The sequence below is a fragment of the Asterias amurensis genome, chromosome 3 (genome assembly GCF_032118995.1).
Source record: "Asterias amurensis chromosome 3, ASM3211899v1".
Classification (NCBI taxonomy): Eukaryota; Metazoa; Echinodermata; class Asteroidea; order Forcipulatida; family Asteriidae; genus Asterias; species Asterias amurensis.
Genome location: NC_092650.1, coordinates 24,717,868 through 24,741,117, shown reverse-complemented (window position 1 = coordinate 24,741,117; position 23,250 = coordinate 24,717,868). Strand labels below are relative to the sequence as shown.

Genomic DNA, 23,250 nt, shown 5'->3' with positions numbered 1-23,250 from the left:
GGGTTACAAACTATAATGAGCAATAGTACTACATTGTACGGGGCACATGTTGTCAATGACCAATAGGGGTATTACCCTCCTCTAGTTAGACAGATGTTTTGAAAACTTTAGAAAATTTACTTAACATTCAGAAATATATGATATCGTAACTCCAAGATTTTCTCAAAACGCACCCCGGATTTGTATTTAACAATCAAACAATTCTCCAAAATTTGCACCTGACAAAATAAGATTTTAAGGCAGCATTTTAAAATTGTAACTTGTGTATCCCAACACTTGTTTAAAATAACAATTCTGTGAAAATTTGGGCTCAAGGTCATCGTGCTGTGAGATTCATAAGAACACATCAGAGGGAGCCGTCTCCCACAATGTTGTATACTACCAACAGCTCTCCGTTGCTCGTTACCAAGTAAGTTTTTATGCTAGCAATTATTTTAGGTAATTACCAGTAGTGTCCAGTGCCGTAAAAGCTCAAATTTTAATTAAAACAAAACTAAAACGGCGAATCTACCATGGCTCGCTGCTGTATGATACGACGGATTTTACGCACCTGAACCGAAACAGGGGTGATTCGCAGCACATGTGCTGTGTTGCTATTCGTCGTATCTAAAATAAATATTGCGCACATAGGAAAAACAAATACTGAGGTTTTTTTTAACAAAAAAGCTATTTACAATAATGTTGATGAAATGTGGCTGACAAAAGGCAAACTTGAACTTTACAACTTCGTGAATTTGAATGATCTTAATATTGACCGGTATTTGTTTAAAAAACACTGGACACTATTGGTAATTGTCAAAGACTATTCTTCTTACTTGGTGTATCTCAACATATATATAAAATAAACCTGTCAAAAAAAAAAACCTTTGTCACACGAAGTTGTGTGCTTCCAGATGCTTGATTTCGAGACCTCAAATCTAATTATGATGTCTCCAAATCAAATTCGTGGAAAATTACTTCTTTCTCTTTCTACGTTACTTCAAACGGAGCCGTTTTAAACTATCAACAGCTCCCCAAAACTATAGATTGCTGAAGCGTATGCTTATTTTATTTGAAATGAAATTGAATGAGCCGAGTGACTAATGTGAAAAAAAGTTCCCAAATAATTGGTGTGGATTTTTGTTTTCATAGTCTCGCAAACCATAAGTGTACGTTTTTAATTATTTTATAAGACAGGTGTCGCATGCAATTATGTCCTCTATGCAATACTATCCGGAGGACCTTAATGCATATGCAATAATTTCCGCCTGGCGGTTTTGCATATGCAATCGTGTCCGCCCGGACGCTGCTGCATAATGCAATTGTGTCCGCCCGGACAAATTTGCATATGATGATAATTATTTTTGAGTAATTACCAATAGTGTCCACTGCCTTTAAGCATCCCTTTGAGACGGTTTTTCTTTTCGTTTCCCCTGCATTTAAAGTTTTCCCGTAGACTTTGTACACCAACTTGTGGAGCATCCGGTCTTAAGAAATTCCATATGTAGTCCTTTTATTTGTTCCTTTTTTGTATTGGTCCCTAGATGGTACTGAATATTATGAGCAAACACTCGATGATGCCTCCTGGACTGTTATGAAACAAAATTGTTGCGGATATTCCTCCCCCGAAAACAAACCGGTGAAAAATCGAACCGGGGCCCTGTGGGTGGAAAGTGTGAAAAATATCCCTGTACCAATCCAACCTCACTTCACATCAAAGAGTCCTGCTATTATAAGTGGATTACAAAGAGTTCGAACATAGCCTTATCTACTCGATTCGGGACATTATAACTCGTCTTAACTTAGGTCTAGCCTTCATTGTTATGTTTTTAACTTAAGCTAGGACTACTCCTAAGTTGACAACAGCCCTAAGTTAAGACCAGTCTGGGCCTAATTTCATAAAGCCTGCAAGCACACAAAATTGCTGAGCATGAAATTTCTTCCTTGATAAAAACAATAATTATTACCAACCATGTTACTCTTGTTGTTTGTTTATCCTGAAAATCACGTGGAAATTTGGTTGCTATTCCCGTTGTTAGACATTTCATGCTTAGCAAATGTTTGTGTTTACAGGCTTCATGAAGTTGGGCACAGGTCCATAATTCCTGCGAATGCGAATGCGATACGAATTGTGACGTCACAGCCCTGTTTCTTTAGGATTGAGAACAATTCAACTAATTCGTTGAACCAGGCTTCAAAGAGAGTTGCTTTTGCTGTAGGTTTTCTCTGTCAAATTCGGCAAATGAGCAGCCAATTTAATTTTCATGTGTTCGAATTAAAGCTATTTTGCCTCTCCGCTTTTTACTGCGTTTTAAATTCAGAATTCGGTCATTCAATGTCATTTTGAGGCATTCAAGTTCATAGCACACTCATTCTTTTTCATGACACACAATCATCATTCAATTTAGCAAAGCTGGTTCGACTAGAGATTTTGCTGATTTAATCATTTTCAATTTCGTAAGGAGGCAATCAGCTTCGCTCACCGAGGATTCAAATGGGTACGACTAAAGAAATACGAATAAACAGATAAACTGTAAAAGGCAACTGTTTCGTATTATTTTTCACTTTGAAATCAAGCGAACCCTATTTTCTTTATTTTCCGAAATTGACCGAGAAAACCTACATTAACTTTTAAAACCAAAAGCAATGAAAACGTATTTGTTTTTAAAAAAGTACAGCAACTTTTGATAGTTCAAAGCATGTAAAAAATACATTTCACTTCGGAGGAATATTATTTCCATTTTTGTTTCAATTGAATTAAAAAAATACATTTTATTCTTGACCTTAGCCCTGAAAAGCCAAGTGGGAATTGACTCTCACAAAGACATGATTTTCTATCGGAATGGTGAGTTTTTAAAAATAAATGGACATTACTTACCTTGGCCTTGATGATGAAGCTGTTTGGAATGCCACGTCGCTGGGCCATGTAAATTGGAGCAAGGGCGGCGTTGGCAGCGGCCACACACAGACACAACAAGAGTAGCTTCATGGTTGGTTATGAGGGATCCCACAAACACAAGCCACGGAAATAGTGAAAGCTTCTCTATCAAATTCGAAACATAGTTGATGTGTGATTAGGAAAAGGAGTACAGGGAGTGCTTCTATAATAAAAGATAAATGGCCTTAAAGTCACCTGGAAGTGATATTTTTTCAAAATAAAGCCTTTGTCACTAATATATGTGTTTTGATGAGTGGAATGTGAATAAACAGTTAACTATAAGGTTTTAAAAAATCAGTTCTTATGTTATTTACAAATTTAAGAGTAGACCCCGACCCGAGAGTGCGCTGTTCGTGACGTCAATCGAGGCAGACTTTGCCTGTAATGCGTAGAGTAAACACAATTGCAAAGTACATGTACGGACCAAGTCGTTTTTTTTTCTTCTGGCATTGCCGACCAGGTGTATAGACTGTGCAAGTCTCGCGCGCACCGGTGCGAGAAAACACGACAACTGAAGAACTTAATTTTTGTATGAATCAAATCTTTGCTTTAATTTTTTCTTAATGCCGAATCTGAACAACAAAAATACCCATTAGAACGTGTTTAAATTAGTTTTAGCTTTTTAAACTAATACACAATTATGAGTTAAAGTCTATGTATAGACAAAAGTAAAACTCTGGGACAAGGATGTTTGTTTGATCTTAAATGTTTTGAAACCCATTTTGTAAATCTACGCCCGAATGTGAAACTACTGAAAGCTGGTTTATACGTGGACGCACGATGGTCGCAAGGGCGTTAGATAAACGCGTGACGCATTTTAAAGAGGAAGCCGACGCCTAAGCGACCAATGAAAAGGCTTTCCACCCCGCGCTGCCAAAACAAGCGTCTGCGTAAGTTTCGTGATCGGAGATGGGCACAAATTCTTAATTGACCTGAGGTCAAGTTTAAACATCGGTTTTTCTTCGTTTTTATGATGACTTTATTTTTACTTTTATATATGTTGTTAATTAGTATTACATTTTTAACAACATATGTCATTTTTATGGTCAGAAACTATATTAAACTAAAGTAATGGACGAAACAAAATCTCCCCATCGTAAAACTCCATAAGGTTGGGACCACAATGGTCCCGGAAGTTCAAATCTGCGCGAGACTTGCACAGTCTATTGCTGCTGAATGCAGAAAAAACACTTTTTGAAATGTACCAACTCACGACTTGGACGTACATGTACTTTGCACGTGTGTTTACTATACGCATTGCAGGCAAAGTCTGCCTCGATTGACGTCTCAAAAGGGGTGGGCGGAGTCAGCCCCCAAACAACTTTATATATTTTTTAAACATATAAATCGTGACAAACAATTACTAAAAAAAAATGTTTTATTGTTAGCATATACTCTTATGTTTAAAAGAAAAACAAAATCTATTTCCAGGTGACTTTAAAGGATTCGGGTACTTTTTCAAAATGTCCACAGATTTACATTAAACTTACAGGGTTTGAAGATAATGATAGTAGAAAGCTTCCCTTCAAATATTACTAACTAAGGTTGTGTAGTTTTTGAGAAATGAGTAAAACAAGTCACAAAATAATTATGGTCTCATGAGACCAAAACTATTTTAGCATGTAAAATCCCCTTAACCAGTTATGATATTATACCAAAACCATAGCATAACTGGTTAATACGTTTTTACATGCTAAAACTGAGACGAAAATTATTACTTTTACTAATTTCTCAAAAACTATATACAGCACCTCAGTAAGTAAAATTTCAAGGGAAGCTTTCTACTATCATAATCTTCAAATTGTGTAAGTTTAATGTAAATCTGTGCACATCGTGTTTTTTGTTAGGAAAAAGTACATATAACAACAACAACAACAACAATAACAACAACAACAACAACAACAACAACAACAACAACAGCAACAGCAACAGCAGCAGCAACAGCAGCAGCAGCAGCAGCAGCAGCAGCAGCAGCAATAATAACAATAACAATAAAAATAATAATAATAATAATAATAATAATAATAATAATAATAATAATAATAATAATAATAATAAACAGCATTTATAAGGCGTATTATGAATGAAAGATTCCTCTATGCGCCTAACAATAAAAACTAAAAACTATACCCTTTAAACAAACTATGCTTGGAGCATCATACCTAATTGTTCATGGTCAAACAAATATTTTACCTGTAAATGTGAGTAATAATAAATGCCATTCCCTTCAAAGCCCAATCATAAACGCAAGGATCGTCTATGACACGCCGAGATTCGAACCAGGGTGAAAAACCACGAAGCCATGCCTAACATAATATCAAAAGTGAGTAAAGCCAACTTACCCGTCGGGAAGAAAATGCTTTGGAGTGAAAGGTAACGGTTGTTATGGGCTATTTATACTATGCGGGTGCTGATTTGAAAGACGCATGGACGTTCAATCATTTCATCTTCATCTGATTTAAAAATGTTTTTAATGTAGCAGCTGTTTGATGTTTAAAGAAACACAAACCTTTACAAATTGACCGCTATCCTGTTGATTGTGTACTTTTGGTCCTTTATCATTATTCTCTGCTTCCGTAAACGCCGATTCTGTGCTTACGGTAAGCAGAGCCATGAAATTGGGCCCTGTAATCTTACTTAGTGTATCCCAACTTTGTGCACAAGATAACAAACCTGTGAAAATTTAGGCTCAATTGGTTATCGAATTTGCAAGAGAACAATGAAAGAAAAGCACCATTGTTGTATTACTTTGAGTGATTTCAGATGCACAACAAAAGGCTTCAGCTGAAGTATTTTATTATTTGAGAGAGAAATTTACCTCTTTCCCAAAGACTTCGTTACTTTAGAGGGAGCCGTTTCTCACAATGTTCTATATATCGACACACAACCGTTTCAGAAATAAACATTCCATGTATCCAGTGAACCTGACCAATATTGCGTCAGATTAACCCGGAAATTGGTTTAAACTGGTGTCAAAAATATTAAATTTTCGAACGTGTAGCTGGTGTCAAAAATATAGGAACCCAAGTAAAAAAATGTACATCAACTACACGTTCAACTAAACGTTCGAAAATATTGACACTAACTACAAAATTGCCACCAACAACAAGTTCGAACCTAAAAAAAACGATCGTGTAGTTGGTATCAAAACATTTTCTTTTCCAACGTGTAGTTGATGTCAAAAATGTTTCATCTGCAAACGTGTAGTTGTCAAAATATTTCACTTTCAAACGTGAAGTTGGTGTCAAAATTATTTGATTTCCGGATGTGTAGTTGGGTGTCAAGAGATCTTTAATTTTCGAACTTGTAGTTGGTGTCAAAAACATAGGAACCCAAGTTAAATATTTTGGACACCAACTCTACGTTTGAAAATAATAACAACAGCTACACGTTCGAAAATAAAATACTGTTGACACCTACTACACGTTCGAAAGAAATTATTTTTGAACCAACTACACGTTCGAACCTTCTTAATAAATATTTTCAAACGTGGAGTTGGTGTCAACAATATTTCATTTTAGAACGTGTATTTTGTGTCAATTTTAATTTCAAACGTGTAGTTGGTGTCAAAAAATCGAGCGGAACACCAGAACCTAAGAAAAACTTGACACCAACTACAAGTTCGAAAATATTGACATAAGCTACATGTTCGTTGTTTGTGTATATGTTGATACACCATGTTTTACTATAAAATGCTGCCGTCCGTACCAACAGAGCCCAGTTTTATAGAGCTGGTTAACTAGCAAATTATTGCTTAACAAATTTCTGCTAAGCATAATGTGCAGGATACTAGTCACATATGTACATGTGACAAGGTATTTTGACTGGTAACCCAATTCTGCTCAGCTTACTTGTTTGTGGTGTTTGTTACCTTTGTGTTTAAATACATTTAGGACACTATTGGTAATTGTCAAAGAACAGTCTTCTCACTTTGTGCATCTCAACATAATACACAAAAAGAAAAAATTACTCCCTTCAACTCCCCGCTGCCCCACCGGTTTGCAACCAGAAGACTGAAAACATATTGCAAAACAGGTGAAACCCTTACAGATGACCTATATGCCCTATTATGACCTATTCGGGGTATGACACGGGCTATGGCTCCTTACCCCATGACCAACTTGCAGGCAACAGCTAGTTTGCCGTCTACGTGTGTGATACGGGTGAGATGCCCCCCCCCTCCGCTCCCAGCCAGTTTGACTTATGGACTCAATCTCCAGTTAGAAAATACTTTCACATAAAATTGTGCAAACACATACTAAGGGAATAAAATGGTAGCGACGAGTTCTTAAACTGCCGTTTAAAACCGGCAGGGTAGTGGCCGTGCGATAAAGGCACGAGCCGAAGGCGAGGTCTATTTCACGCACGGACACGACCCTGAAAGGTTTTAAGAACGAGTCACTACTCTTTTATTCCCATTCTTAAATGCCTTTTGGGTTAAAAGGTGTAATTAATCTAGAAACTCTTAAAAAGTTATCCGTTTTGTGACGTCCTTGAGCTCTTTACATGTGTTGCATTCTTAAAACTGAGACAGTTTTCGGATATGCATTCGTTCGCGTAGTTGTCGGGTCGTAGTAGTAGTATGCATTATTGTATCCATGGGCCGAAATTGAACGGCGAGATCGATCACCACTTAAAACAAAGTTGCGGGCTAAACGTATCCGAAAACAACCGGTTATAAACAGCTCCATCTGGTTATTTTCATCCGTTTAAACACCCACGTGACGCGCTCCACCAATAGGGATAGCGAAACTGCCTGAGGTACTTATGAATGCATTAATACAGTATGAAAAAACAAAAAAATGTATCCAAAAATCAGCAGACAATAAAATTTGATGACTGCCAACGAAACAAAACCCTAAACAATTCAACAGGCAGGCCCTGCTTCACAAAGATTATCCTCAATGCCATGGAATGTTGCTTATCTTCATCGGTAAATGTGGAGAATGATATATGACAGCGATCACAAGTTAGACGCAGCACTAAGCTTATCTGCCATAGCCAAATATCCGTTAATTTAACACGATGTAAATTATCATCAATTATATACCTCATGTATATATATGATCCTCCAATCTAATTGGTTAAACATGGAGTTATGGATTTAGCTATATTCCCCCTTTTTCTATCAAGATGACGTCATAGTGACTTTGCGGGCATAGTCAATTGACTATGCCCGCTCTGAAAATAACGCAACTATGATTTGTATAATGTACGACTATAGCGTTGTGTCACGACGCGACCTTTCTTAGCAGATGACCTTTCACACCGTATAGTCAGAGTGTTGTTGATTAGAAGAATCTTTATTCGGTATATAATAGAAATATTGACTGCTTAATAATCGGGGAACAGTTAAAATTATAGGCCGTCGGTGATGTCAAAACCATGGCTCAGCTTCTCTTCGGGCATAGTCATGGTTCTGACATCACCTTGTGCCTATAATTTTAACAGTGCCCTCATAGCAGTCAACATTTCCATACCATATAATTACGGTTGCGACAGTCAAACGTCACAGCAGATGACAAAACAAACGTTGACGCGTATTCTAAATGAACTACATGTTATAGTTTAAATTTCTGTTCACTGCAATGTATTCAAACGTGTATTAACTATTACTATTGTGGAATTGTACATGACTTAAGTTAACTGATTTACTAATCAAACTGAGGAAATAAAAATTCGGATTGAAGTAGATCTCTAAGCTCCTGTATGGACCTTGTTTTGAATGTATACTTGATGACTATTAAACTTCTGCAAGATGATCTGGAAAGCTAATCGTTATAACTCTACACGAGAGTCGTTTGTTGAATGAAATCGGGGTGGGGTTACACAACCTAGCTCCCAGGGGCCTGACTCATCTCTGGGTTAGCTTGACTCGGAGACGGTTTAAACAAGATGAGATAGTTCAGATTTTGTGTCAGTTTGAGACATTTCTGGGTCATTTTGACACTTGGGGCCCGCAATGCAGTGTGTCTGTGCTTACAGGTATTGTTATTTGCAGATTTAAATAAGTTTTACTTGCTGATTTCATAGCGATATTGTGGAAATTTAACGGGTTCGTATATGCTGCTACTACACTAGCGATACAAGATCTCCCATGAGGGAGGAAATCTACATTTGCTTGAAAAAAAAATCATGTCCCGTTCTTTTAATAAGTAACAACGACAAATAAATAAAACCCTTAACATTCCTAGCAGGTGTTATGTGCATGCCCTATGATAATTATACGTATTGGTTGAACATTTCGAGAAAAAGGTGTCTAATTTATTGATTCGTTCTTTACACGGATCCGTGATCTCATTCATCATTTATTATTGTATGATTGTGTTTGTGTATCTGCTTGAATGAATGTGCCAACACGTTACCATGGCAATACATGGTTATTTAATGCCTCAGATGCTCTTAACTCAAGGCCCTTATACGGTTATTTTTCTTTCATTAATATCTCGCAACTTCGATGACCGATTGAGCTCAAATTTTGACAGGTTTGTTATTTTATGCATATATGTTGCGATAAACCAACTGTGAAGGCTAGTCTTTGGCACGTACCAATAGTGTTCACCGCCTTTAATATTGATGTAATGCAGCAATCACCATTGAAAAAACCCGTGTTGATTGCAGACCAGATGATTGGATGTAGCCTGTACGTTCGGTAGTACTGTTCAGAGTCAGCTTGTTGATCCGATTGCAGGCACAACTTAAACTACTGTATACACACATTGGCCAAACTTACTACTACTGATTGTGTTTCAAATCTTTACAGCAATTTCTGTTTTAAAAAGGCACAAGTCATGTCTGTATATCTTAGTCTTTACATGGTGTTGCAAATACCTTTGGTTTACGGGATACTCACGCCATGGTGTGGTGTGATTGACTATGCTTTGGTTGGCCGGAACTACACCACCACAAATGCTACCAAGAATCAAAAGCTGTGTTACCAGGCCTGTCTGAAGGATTCACCGAGATGTAGATCTGCAAATTACCGGCCTAAAGATCAAGAATGTGACTTGAACTGTGCCTCACACTTTGATGTTTGTGCGGGTGGGAGATTGGTCGAGCAGCCTGGGTCTCTTTACACCTTTACGGCATCTGAGGTAAATACAAATTTTCTTTCGATTTTGTATGAGTAAACAACACCGTGAATCCTTTCTGTGTAGGAAGTGGCCATATATAGGCTACAATTTCCCTGAAAGGGGAAACACAAAATAAAAATCAAAGATTGATTAAAGACACTGGACAACACTATTGGTATCTCACCATATGCATAAAATAACAAACCTTGAAAATTTGAGCTCATTGGTCGTCGAAGCTGTGAGATAACAATGAAAGAAAAACCCTAAATCTGAGGTCTCGAAATCAAATTCGTGAAAAAATCTCTTTTTTTCTCTCAAAAACTACGTTACTTCAAAGGGAGCCGTTTCTCACAATGTTTTATACTATCAACAGCTCTTAAAGGCAGTGGACACTATTGGTAACTTGGTAACGAGTAATGGGGAGAGGTTGATAGTATAGGTTTTCTCGGCCAATTTCGGAAAAATGAGCAGCCAATTTAATCACCAAGCTATTCTATTTCGCGCAAAATCGACTGCTACTCAAAAGGGTAGTTCGATTTCGTTTTATGATTAGTCAAATGTAATGTTGCGTCATTCGATTTAACAAAATAATCTTTCCATTTAACAATTCATCAAAGCAGCATTTAAATTCGCAGTCGCTTCTTGAGGCGTGTGTGTCTCGAAAAAAAGAATGACGATACACTAAATTGAACATAGTGCTAAAATAATTTCACTCGACTCTAAACGAATTAGAACGGCCGAATTCTGAATTTGAAACGCAGAAACAACTGGAGAGGCAAAACAGATTTAATTCGAACGCATGGAAATGAAATTGGCTGCTCATTTGCCGAATTTGACCGAGAAAACATAAATAAAACATTGTGAGAAACGGCTCCCTCTGAAGTAACGTAGTTTTCGAGGAAGAAGTAATTTTCCACGAATTTGATTTCGAGACCTCAAGTTTAGAATTTGAGGTATCGAAATCAAGCATCTGAAAGCACACAACTTCGTGTGACAGTGGTGATTTTTCTTTCTTTCATAGTTATCTCGCAACTCCGACGACCAATCGAGCTCAAATTTTCACAGGTTTATTGTTTTATGCATATGTTGAGATACACCAAGTGAGAAGACTGGTCTTTGACAATTACCAATAGTGTCTTCTGTCTTTAATTACTAACCAAGTAAGGTTTAACGCTAGAAACTATTTTGAGTAATTACCAATAGTGTCCACTGCCTTTAAAAGAAATATTGCGCATGGAAGTGATGCAAAATATTGTGGATATTTTTTGCATGATTTTCGGTCATTGTTTTTATATTCAGGAGCTGTTTTGATTGTGCGCCTGTTAAAAGGCACTTGACATGTTCGGTAATTGTCAAATAGCAGTTTTCCCACTTGGTGTATCCCAACACATGCATGTTATAAAAACTGAACATTGGGGGTCGAGTTTTCCTCATAGTTCCAAAGAAAATAATGAAAGAAAAACACCCTAGCTGCACAACTCTATTCGCTTCCAGATGCATATCAGAAGGGCTTCAGCCGAAACCTTTTATTATTTGAGTGAGAAGTTACTTCTTTCTCCAAAAACTATCTTACTTCAGAAGGAGCCGTTTTATACTATCAACGGCTCAATATTGTTTGTACAGGTCAGTTTTTATGCTAACAATTATTTTGAGTAATTACACATAGTGTCCAGTGCCATTAAGTTCTCTTGTTGCATATAAGTCGTAGTCCTGAACTGAGAACTGTTATACCAGTGGTGACCACTTATTCTTTATTGTATGCTCTGTGGTGCAATCTTAGGCCAATAAGAGACATAATTCATAATAATTGAGGTAAAAGAACATAAAGCCTTTAAATGCAGTGGACACTATTGGTAGTTACTCAAAATAATTATTAGCATAAAACCTTACTTGGTAACGAGTAATGGGGAGAGGTTGGTAATATAAAGCATTGTGAGAAACGGCTCCTTCTGAAGTAATGTAGTTTTCGAGAAAGAAGTAATTTTCCACGAATTTCGCAATCAAGCATCTGAAAGCACACAACTTCGTGTGACAAGGGTGTTTTTTCTTTCATTCATATCTCGCAACTTCGATGACCGATTGAGCTCAAATTTTCACAGGTTTGTTACTTTGTTCATAATATTGAGATGCACCAAGTGAGAAGACTGGTCTCTGACAATAACCAATAGTTGGCCTTTTTGGATTTGGGGATTAGTCCGTTACAAGGCATAATGCAGTATTAAGTCAAGAAATATTAAAGAAATTTTGCAACACAGTAGTCTTTCAAAAGGCATTTATTTATAACACCGGGGGCATTTTACCACACAACAATAACTACCGAACATGTTAGCACTATAGGGCCTATACTCAGTACTTTCCCGAGTCATGTGAAAAAATATCACAGGCATATTACTCGGGTAGGACTCGAACTAACGACCCTTGCAATTAAATAATTACCGACTTGATTTCAAAACTATATACAACCGGAACCCGTAACAAGGAATTGTTATTAAATTGTTACAGTTGGGAATACACGCAAATCATGCGGGTCGTGGACAAAAGTAAACTCATTTATACTCGGAACCAAGCTGCCCTGATGAGCATGATTTTATAACAACAGAGTATAAATTAACTAAAACCTCCATGTTCAACACAAAGGACAGAAAATTGGAACCAACATAGGCTGTTTTCACGACCTGCATGACATTAAATTGCGCTAATAGTTTTTTAATAACTATATATGTCAGGTTCAGAAGCGATAATCCCCGTAGGAGCAGTAAGTGCGTCTCGTTAAAGGCAGTGGACACTATTGGTAATTGTCAAAGACTAGCCTTCACAGTTGGTGTATCTCAACATATGCATAAAATAACAAACCTGTGAAAATTTGAGCTCAATCGGTCATCGAAGTTGCGAGATAATAATGAAAGAAAAATAACCCTTGCAACACGAAGTTGTGTGCGTTTAGATGGTTGATTTCGAGACCTCAAGTTCTAAACTTGAGGTCTCGAAATCAAATTCATTGAAAATTACTTCTTTCTCGAAAACTATGGCACTTCAGAGAGAGCCGTTTCTCACAATGTTTTATACCATCAACCTCTCCCCATTACTCGTCACTAAGAAAGGTTTTATGCCAATAATCATTTTGAGTAATTACCAATAGTGTCCACTGCCACCATTGTATTAATAAAAGGAAGAACGCATTTAGTTTTAAGGGTTTCCATAGATCAAATTTAATGTTCCTTTCGAAGTTTGCTTGTCAAATATTTGTTGCGATGATATCATTTTAACCTAAATTTATTTTTCTTTCATCACGATGATAATGTTAACAATTAATGACACTAGTAATTAATCAGTCCTAGCATTTGACGCGTTAGGTGTCTTTGAACCCAACGTCTAAATGGAATGTAACAGCCATTTCGTTTAGACGTTGGGTCGGCAGGCCGACAAAGCACAAACAAACAAAATGACATTAGCACATTATGATAATACTGGCCGTCCAGACACAGCTTGGTATTGATAACAATAATTGTGTGCAATCCCTATAATGATTATACGCCTATAGTCCTTTATAAACTGCTCACAAAAAGTAAGGAAACTTTTTTTCAATCCAGTATATTTGTTTTTATTTACTACTCTCTTTGTGTATGGTTTATATCACTGAAAAGCTGAACTGTTCCTCTTTAAAATGATACCACAATTGCAATGAATACATGTTGCTGGACTTGACCACGTTAATGAGAATGAGACAAAGTCAAAAATATTTTAAAAACAGCACTATATAGAAACGGCAGTTCAAAAACCACAAGAAGGGTAACAAATTTTAACTAAACAAAACCACCGGGAGCAAACCATGTTAACAAAAATACGATAGAGGTGAAAGGTCACAAGCACCTCGCCCTCACGTCAAGAACCTAGGCAGTAACATACATAATAATAATAATAATATTTATTCGGGCAATCACAAGCACATATACATACATTAAAAATATTTAAGAAAACAAAGAAAAACAACAGTGGGGTGCCCAGGAGAGCATAAAAGTTAAAAAAATAACTGTCGCCAAAAGGCGTATGTCTCCTAAAACCCTAAAAATACATTAAGGCAAGAGGGGGCATATAAAAAAGCACAGAAGACAATACAAATCACTAAACAATTTAAAAAGGCAAACAAGCAAAGACATACACAGAAAAACACACAAAAAATGATATACGTAAAAAAAGCAAGTCTATACATCAAAATGGTTTAAGAGCAATACAACAAAATTTCGATGAGGGGACACAAATGAAATGACATTGTAAACGGGCAAGTAACTCTATCTAAGAGCAAAACCGCAGGGGTGGAAAAATTTGAACAATTATAAAAATAACTAAAAAGCATAGAACATGAAACAAAACAAGGAACAAAAAGGCAAACGAGCAAAACCTATACATAATAGGTCACATGGTTTCCCTCAATTGTTTTCCCCTTTTCCATTAGTCTCTCTTTATTTATCAATTCGTCTTCGTCTTTCTTTCTTTCTTTCTGTTACCAATCCTTTATACCCCTCTTTTTTTTTCATTAACCGATAGAGAAAGTCCCCCCCCCCCACCCAAACCCACGTTGCGCCGCCCCAATGTTGTCTGGCGGAAAGAACATTGTCACGAAAAGTATTTTTTGAACAAAACTTACAAGTATTGATTAAAGGCACTGTACACTATTGGTTATTGTCAAAGACCAGTCTTCTCACTTGGTGTATCCCATCATAAGCATAACAAGCCTGTGAAAAAATTGGGCTCAATTGGTCACGGAAGTTGCGACAAAATGATGCAAGAAAAAAACAACCTTGTTGGTCGAATTTGGGTGCTTTCAGATAGGAATAAAAGACTTCTCTAGAAGTCTTGTAATATTTTAGTGAGAAATTACCACTTTAAACTATTTAACTTCAGCGGGAGTCGTTTCCAACATTTGTTATACTATCAACAGCTCTCCAGAGCTCGATATCAAGTCAGTTTTTAAGTTAACATTTGTTTTGAGTAATTACCGCCCCTTTAATTTTCACCCTCCAGACGATTGGATGCGACATTCAACCTGACACAAGGGATACCAATGTTTGCGATATCGCTGACAACGAACCTTCTCGTCGAGAAGATCAAGGTATAGTTAGACTCGTTTAAAGGAACACGTTGCCTTGGATCGGACGAGTTGGTCTATTAAAAGCGTTTGAAACCGTTTGTTATGAAGTGCATGTGGTTAGAAAGATGCTTTAAAAGTAGAATATAATGATCCACACAAGTATCACTCGAAATTGCACGGTTTTCCTTTTACGTCGCGAACTATCAAGGTCGGCCATTTATGGGAGTCAAAATTTTGACTCCCATAAATGGCCGACCGTGTTAGTCGACAGGGTAAAAAGAAAACCACGCAATTTCGAGGCATATGTGTGTAGATCATTGTATTCTACTCTTATAATATCTAACCATATACATTTTACAACAAACGGTTACAGAACGCTTTTCAAATACCAACTCGACGGATCCAAGGCAACGTGTTCCTTTAAACGGGTCACACCAAGTCGAACACAACAATTATGTTCCTGCCATGTCAAGCTCAATTATTTTGCTGCTTTCATGACGAACTCAACAAATCTGCTCATGCTCCTGCCTGCTCTCGGTCTCGCGCTCAAATAATCTGCTCCTGCCATATGTTTGTCCGTATACTCACCGTTTCACATCTCATTGTAACGGGGTTAAAAGTTGTCTGACTGATTTGAGTATGCTAATTGCCGAAGAATTATAAGATACAATAATACAATATTACGTTCTTTTCTTTTGACTCGTTAGAATGGATAGGGCTGCCTCTTTTCCCGCCCTCCTTGTGAGTGGTGGGTAAAGAATGACATTATTTGTAGTACAATGTTTAAGAGACAAAAGGCTTGCAGAAATGTGACTTCAATACCCACCTCCACTCGATGGTACAGAGTGCTTCCCAGGGTTCTATAGGGAAACTAACGTTAGTTGCTCGCCAGACTAGTCTAGATTTCAAGCTCACAAGTCGAGTGTTAAATCACACCGTAAGAGGGCGCGCTTTAGCGCTTTACAACTGAGCGCAGTACACCGTCCAATGTCGGGCACTAACGTCAGGGGCAAAGACTATACCGTGATGACAAGCACCTGCCCACCACCCCGACCTTTGCGTTATCCGCAAACGAATGTGGAAATTAACAGCTCGTTATTTTCTACTCAGGTCTTGAATGGCAATTGGTCTTCAAAGGGGTTGCTGGGACGGGAATCAAGCTGTATAATCTGTGGACTAACACAATCTTGGATAGCGACCCAGAGAACAGCGGAAACTGTCGAAACGAAACATTGTACAATGCTTGGGAAAATGGACAGTTGAACATCAAGCAGGTGAGTTAATTTCTTTTACTGGAAATTGTTTTTAAATTATGGAGCCCTTCTATTTGTTCGCTTGGCCTTTGTCGGTGATTACTCTTGACCCTGCCCACTTCAGGGACTACAGAACGCACCTTACCCCCTTGTGCCTATTAAACAGTGTCAAATAGAAGCAAAACAATGTCATAGCGCAAGGACCAGACTTGTGCGCAAAGCAACGAAGCAAAATCACAAAGTGTATAGCGCCCCACCCCCTCCCCTTCGTATCGATGACGCAACCTTGTAGAACAATTTTATTGTTTTAACCTCTGTCCAGGTCAAGCTGTCGTTGTATGACCAGACTGGGGTCCAAGTTGAAGTGATATTCAATGGAAAAGACTCAGACATTTCAAACTGGTTCGACAAGGAGCGCCTTGTATCCTCTCCATGGAGTGACCTGACAACAACGTCACATACGAATTACTTCTCTATTGATGGACATGCAGAGAGTGGGTACGTATACATGATGGTAGTGACGATTTCATTTCAAACTCGTTGTTTCCATGGCTTTAAATAAGGGAATAAAAGGGTAGCGACGAGTTCTTAAACGGCCGTTTAAAACCGGCAGGGTCGTTTAAGAACGAGTCACTACTCTTTTATTCCCATTAATAAATGCCTTTTTGGTTAAAAGGCGCAACAAAGTAAGAAACTCTGTAAAAATTATTCGTTTCCGACGTGATTGAGCTCTGTACGTCTGCGTGTGGCATCGTTATAACTGAGACGACAGTTTCCGGATCCGTTCGTGCGCGTATAGTCTTGGAGCAAGACGTTCTCGTTTTCCTGTCACACACAGTGCGGCCAACTCACCGACAGCGCCGGCATCGCCCGTAACAAGAAACGACTTGCACCAAGACTAGCGCGTAGTATTCGAAAACAACCGATTATAAACAGAGCTCCAGCTGGATATTATCAACCGTTTAAACACCCCTACGTGACGCGCTCTCCACCAATAGGAATAGCGAAACTGTCTGAGGATGAATAACCATTAAAGACCTAGCAATGACAGATCAAAAAGAAGTCGTCGATTTTCTGGACAATAGTCTTGATTGGCGATCCTGTTTTTGTATTAGTCACCGGTAGAGGGCGCTGATTTGAGTATTTTGGCGGCTTCTGGCAGGGATGGGTCATGGTCGTCGATAACCGGAATTCCTGCATTTAAGGCACTAGACAAGGCTACTGAAAATAAACGACCGATGGAGACATTGTCAGAAACATTGTCTGAAGTCGCGTACTTTTATGAGAAAGAGACAATTAATTCTCACTCAAAATATGAAAATACTTTAGGCCTGAGGTCTTTTATCAGGCATCGGGAAGCACACAAAATTATGGTGCAACAAGTTTTGTTTCTTTATTTATTATTCTCATTTTGCATGCAGCTTCGATGACCAAAGGAGTCTAAATTTTCATAGGTATGTTATTTTATGCATACGTTTGGATACACCAAGTGAAAATACTGGGCCCAATTTCACAGAGCTGTTTAAGCACAAAATGTACTTAAAGACAGTAGACACTATTGGTATTTATATAAACCACAAGGGAAACTGACTGGGTAAATTTTGAAATGTGTATTGGTATTGTAAATGTCTATTGGTATTTGTCAAAGACAAGCCTTCTCACTTGGTGTATCTCAACAACGCATAAAATAACAAACCTGTGAAAATTTGAGTTCAATTGGTCGTCGCAGTTGCGAGATAATCATATTTATTGAAAGAAAAAACACCCTTGTCACACAAAGTTTTCTGCTTTCAGATGCTTGATTTCGAAACTTCACTGATCTTATTCTGAGGTCTCGAAATCAAATTCTTTGAAAATTACTTCTTTCTCGAAACTGCGTCACTTCAGATGGAGCCGTTTCTCACAATGTTTTATGCTATCAACCTCCCCCATTACTCGTTACCAAGTAAGGTTTTATGCTAATAGTTATTTTGAGTAATTACCAATAGTGTCCACTGCCTTAAAGACAGAGGACACTATATTGGTAATTGTCAAAGACCACTCTTTCCACTCATGTATCTCAACATGTATAAAATAACAAACCTGTGAAAATTTTAGCTCAATTGGTTGTCTAAGTTGCGAGATAATAATGACAGAAAAAACACACCCTGTCACACGAAGTTGTGTGCTTTCAGAAACTTGATTTCGAGACCTCAAATTCTAAATTTGAGGTCTCGAAATCAAATTCATGAAAAATTACTTCTTTCTCAAAAACTACTTCACTTCAGAGGGAGCCGTTTCTCACAATGTTTTACACTATCAACAGCTCCCCATTAAAAGTTACAAAGTAAGGTTTCATGCTGATAATAATTTTGAGTAATTACCAATAGTGTCCACTGCCTTGAAGGGAAGGTGAACAGTTACTGATAACACGATCATTCATAATTTCGGAAATTGTGTTCAGCCTAGATTAAGATTCACGTTATCAGAATGTATTCCGCATTTATTTTGTTCTGTTCTTACTAACTATAGGGACACAAGTCTCATGCGACGGTTCTTCATCAATATGAACTATGGCGGCTGTGGTGTGGACCGTGGTTGGCTGGTGGTGCTAGATTCAAAAGATCATTGCCAGTGGGGTCATTTCAGCAGCTATCCCACCATACTGTACAGTACTCACCGCATTGCAGTCGACTGGGCTACATCAAACGGTATTTCAATAATGTCTTAACTAATCAAACATCTTCTCTTCGCTAAGTGCACCAGAATCTATTTTTTAATAAATCTGCGCAATTTCTTAGAGCTGCTTAAGCATAAAAGTCCCTTTACCGGCCAAAACTCCACTCAAATATTATGGTAAGTTAAAAGATTTTGGCCAGTAACATGCGTTTCATACAGCAGCTCTATGTGGCCCCTGGCACAAATTATTGGCGCACTCGTGGATTTCGTTGATAAATCAATGTTAAATTTAACTTATTTTGAATGAGACTTAAAGGCAGTGGACACTATTGGTAATTACTCACAATAGTTATTACCATAAAACCTTACTTGGTAACGAGTAATGGGGAGAGGTTGGTAGTATAAAACATTGTGAGAAACGGCTCCCTCTGAAGTGACGTTGTTTTCGAGGAAGAAATTAATTTTCCGCGAATTTGATTTCGAGACCTCAGATTTAGAATTTGAGGTCCCGAATCAAGCATCTGAAGCACACAACTTCATAAGACAAGGTGTTTTTTCTTTCATTATTATACACCAGGGCCCAATTTCATAGAGCTGCTTAAGCACAAAATTTTGCTTAAGCAAAAAATTCATTGCTTAGTAAAATCAGATTACCGGCCAAGACTCCACTCAATTGTTATGCTAAGTAAACAACAGCTAAATACTAGTCATAAGCAATGTATATGACATGAAATTTTGGCCAGTAACATGTGTAAAATAAGCGAGCTATTTTCGTGCTTAAGCAAATGTTTTGCTTAAGCAGCTCTATGAAATTGGCCCCATCAAGTGAGAAGACTGGTCTATGACAATTACCTAGGGGCCTTTAGTGTCCAAGGTCTTCAACTCTACCCCAAAGGTGTTTCACGCGAACTAGTGAAACTGAACTTGATATCAATTAGTGCATTGGAGCATTTAAAAAAAAACCTGAAATTCAACACATTTTAAAAGAGATTACAATCAACCTCCGAAAGTATATGATTGAACACAAGGCACAGACTGCCATAAATAAATGGGTTTTACATAAATTGTCTGTATGGTAATAAAACAAATAAAAGATCGAAAGGGTTTTTTCTCGCTGTGTATATCCTTTTTATGATGCTTTCTTACCGAGCCGTTTGTTTTGTTTCATTCCTTGTTATTGTTTCCAGCTGGAGCGGTGGGAATGGCGGATTACTTGACCATCCACATCGATACTGAGTGAGCCGATTCTTTGAAGCGAATCCGCACCGTGCACGACCCGTTGGTGTCGCACTAGAGTCAGCGAGCCGTTTTGTTTTGTTTCACTTGTCGTTGTTGCATCCAGCTGTAGAGTTACTGAGTGAGACGAGACCTTGAAGCGAATCCGCACCGTGCACAACCTGTTGGTGTCGCACTAGAGTCAGCGATCCGTTTTGTTTTGTTTCACTTGTCGTTGTTGCATCCAGCTGTAGAGTTACTGAGTAAGACGAGTCTTTGAAGCGAATCCGCACCGTGCACGACCCGTTGGTGTCGCACCGGTATTATATTCATCATGCGTAATACTTTTACATAATTATTTTAACTTTTACATACTAATGGTAACTTCTGAACACGATAATTTTAATTTCACATGATAATTTTAACTTTACATAACCATTTATTTTTAACTTCTGCACAATCATTTTAACTTTGACACAATCATTTAAACTTTAATATAATCATTTTAACTTCTACATAATCATTTTAACTTCTACATAATCATTTTTACTTTAACATGACAATTTTCAGTGTTTAAGTGTCTGATCCAGCTTTGTGGTTAGCATCAAAAGTTCAGTTTGGGGGTTTGGAATTTAGGACTCATTCTTTTTCGATAATGGGCAAGAGAGACCCCATTTATTTTGAATAGGTATTTGTCTCAATTTTGAAGAGAGCATGGCTTGGACTATTATGCTCCAAAAAAGTTTATCTTGAGGGGTTATTATCCAAGAGCTCACTGTGGGTATTGCTTTGTGTTTAACCATAGTGGTTTTACTCGGTGTTTTAATGGAGAAATGTTTGTATTTTTAGAACTAGTCAAAACGGGTTTTGTAAACCTTGAGTGTGCTAGCCTTTAAACCTTGAAAGTGACTACGTTTAGACTTTTTTGTATTGTATTCTGTTGACCGGAGAATAACCATCAGTTTAAGTGAGGGAGCCGATTTTATATTAAGACGTCGTCGTATGAATTTTGCTTTTGCTTTTTTTTCTTTTTTTTTTCTTGTATTTTAATGCTCGTCCTTTTTAATTAAATTACCGGCCTCTTATATCAAGTCTCTATAGGTAAAACGGAAATATAACGAGCGTTTAATAATGAACTTATTGATCCATTATGATCTCGAATTCTAAAGTTTACAGTCATGCCACTGGCTAATGTGTTGCTGGTACATAACAAACGAGTCACGACTTCAAGCACAAGTCTTAAAATTTAGTCGAGATTTTGAGGAGTTATTTTACAAACAATAATCAAAACTCACACGTCGTGATCTTGGTCGTAAATATCGGAGTCAGTATTCTACGACTTGGGGCACAAACTGAAATCATTGTTGATGATCAACGCCCTCAAATTAATTACTGGCGTTCACCAATAATGATCTGAACTTAAAAACAATCCCTGTCTAGTGTGTATTATAGTATAGAAATATTGACTGCTATGAGGGGCACAGTTGAAATTATAGGTCCTCGGTGATGTCAAAACCATGACTATGCCCGAAGCGAAGCAAATGATATAGATTCTTCTAATCTGATTGGTTAAAAGATTTCATGAACTGGGCCTTGATTTTGAAGTGTATAAAGTGTTAATAACTTTTTACCAAAATCATGTCTTTCATTGCGCACGAAGATACCAACACTGTTGGTAACAGTTAAAATCCAACACGGGTAAAAAAATATACCAATCCAACTGGGATAACAGTTAAAATCCAACATCAGTCAACGTCAACAGAAACGTATTTACATGTGGTTGATTTCATGTGGTTGTCAACGAGATGAAACCTTGCTTCAGCCATTTTACGTTGCGAGTTTGACATGAACACAAACAACCAAATTTCCCACACAAACTACGTTGAAAGGTCGTCTGCGAAAAAAAGGTCACAGCTATCATGTAGTTCGCGCCGTGACACGACGAACGTCGTAACACATACACACACATGCGCGACCTACATGTAGGAATACAGTGTGTTGAGACTGATCCATTATTTCCAGGGCGGGCTTAGTCGATTGACTATGCCCCGGGCATAGTCAATATGACGTCATCTTGAAAGAAAAAGCAGGCGTAGCTATTTCCATGACCCCCTTTTTAACCAATTAGATTAGAGGATTCTATATGTGAGGTATATAATAGGTCATAAAACACGATTTTTCAAATTTAAAGTCATCTGGAAATAGAATTTGTGTTTTCTTCAAACATTAGAGTAAGTTTCTGAACAATAAAGTAGTTTTTGGAGTAATTGTTTTTATGAAATTTATATGTTAAAAAACAAATACAGTTGTGTGGGGGTGACTCCGCCTACTCCTTTTGTGACGTCAATCGAGGCAGACTTTGCGAACACACGTACGTGCAAGTACATTCAAGTCGTAGTCGTGAGTTTGTACGTTTCGAAAAAGGTTTTTTTCTTGCATTTTTTCCGGCAATGTCGACCAGGTGTATTGCTGCTGGATGCAGCAAAACAACTAAAGATGGGGTCAGTTTGCAAAGTGGTCCAGTCCGACGTCTTTTTCAGCGTTGTGCAGCAAACACTTCGAGCCGTCGTGCTTCGAGAATCCGTAATACACTACACATTTTGACATGAAGAGAAAAGTTCTTTTCTAAAACATGACGCCATCCCAACAATTTTTCCAGCTAGTGGGGAAGTCGAAGAAGGTACTGAAAGACGTAACGAACCTAAAGGAGCATTTGCCCAACGTGAAAAAAATCAGGTATTGTTTCAACTTTGAGGGCGTAATTTTAGCTCACTATCTTGTGTTGGCACTGCATGCGATTCATCGCGCCTCGATTGACGTCACGAACAGCGCCCTCTCGGGTCGGGTTAATTTTCAAATTTGTAAATAACATGGAAACTATTTTTTTTAAGTCTTAGTTAATTGCTTATTCATATTCCACTCATCAAAACACATATTTTAGTGACAAAAGCTTTATTTTGACAACATACCACTTCCATGTGACTTTAACATCCGCGTACGGATTGACATGGGGTAAAAAGTATTTCTCGTTTTTTTTAATTTTTT

At 37.7% G+C, this 23,250-nt stretch overlaps 1 protein-coding gene across 1 annotated transcript; it reads left to right on the top strand.

The window, feature by feature from the left end:
* The first annotated feature begins 9,732 nt into the window (after positions 1 to 9,732).
* LOC139934792 (uncharacterized) lies at positions 9,733 to 20,230 on the top strand. Its single transcript, XM_071929197.1, has 6 exons — positions 9,733 to 10,011; positions 15,013 to 15,100; positions 16,190 to 16,353; positions 16,655 to 16,830; positions 18,853 to 19,022; positions 20,178 to 20,230. Exons 1-6 carry the CDS (start codon positions 9,733 to 9,735, stop codon positions 20,228 to 20,230), a joined length of 930 nt encoding a protein of 309 aa, XP_071785298.1.
* The last annotated feature ends 3,020 nt before the right edge of the window (positions 20,231 to 23,250 follow it).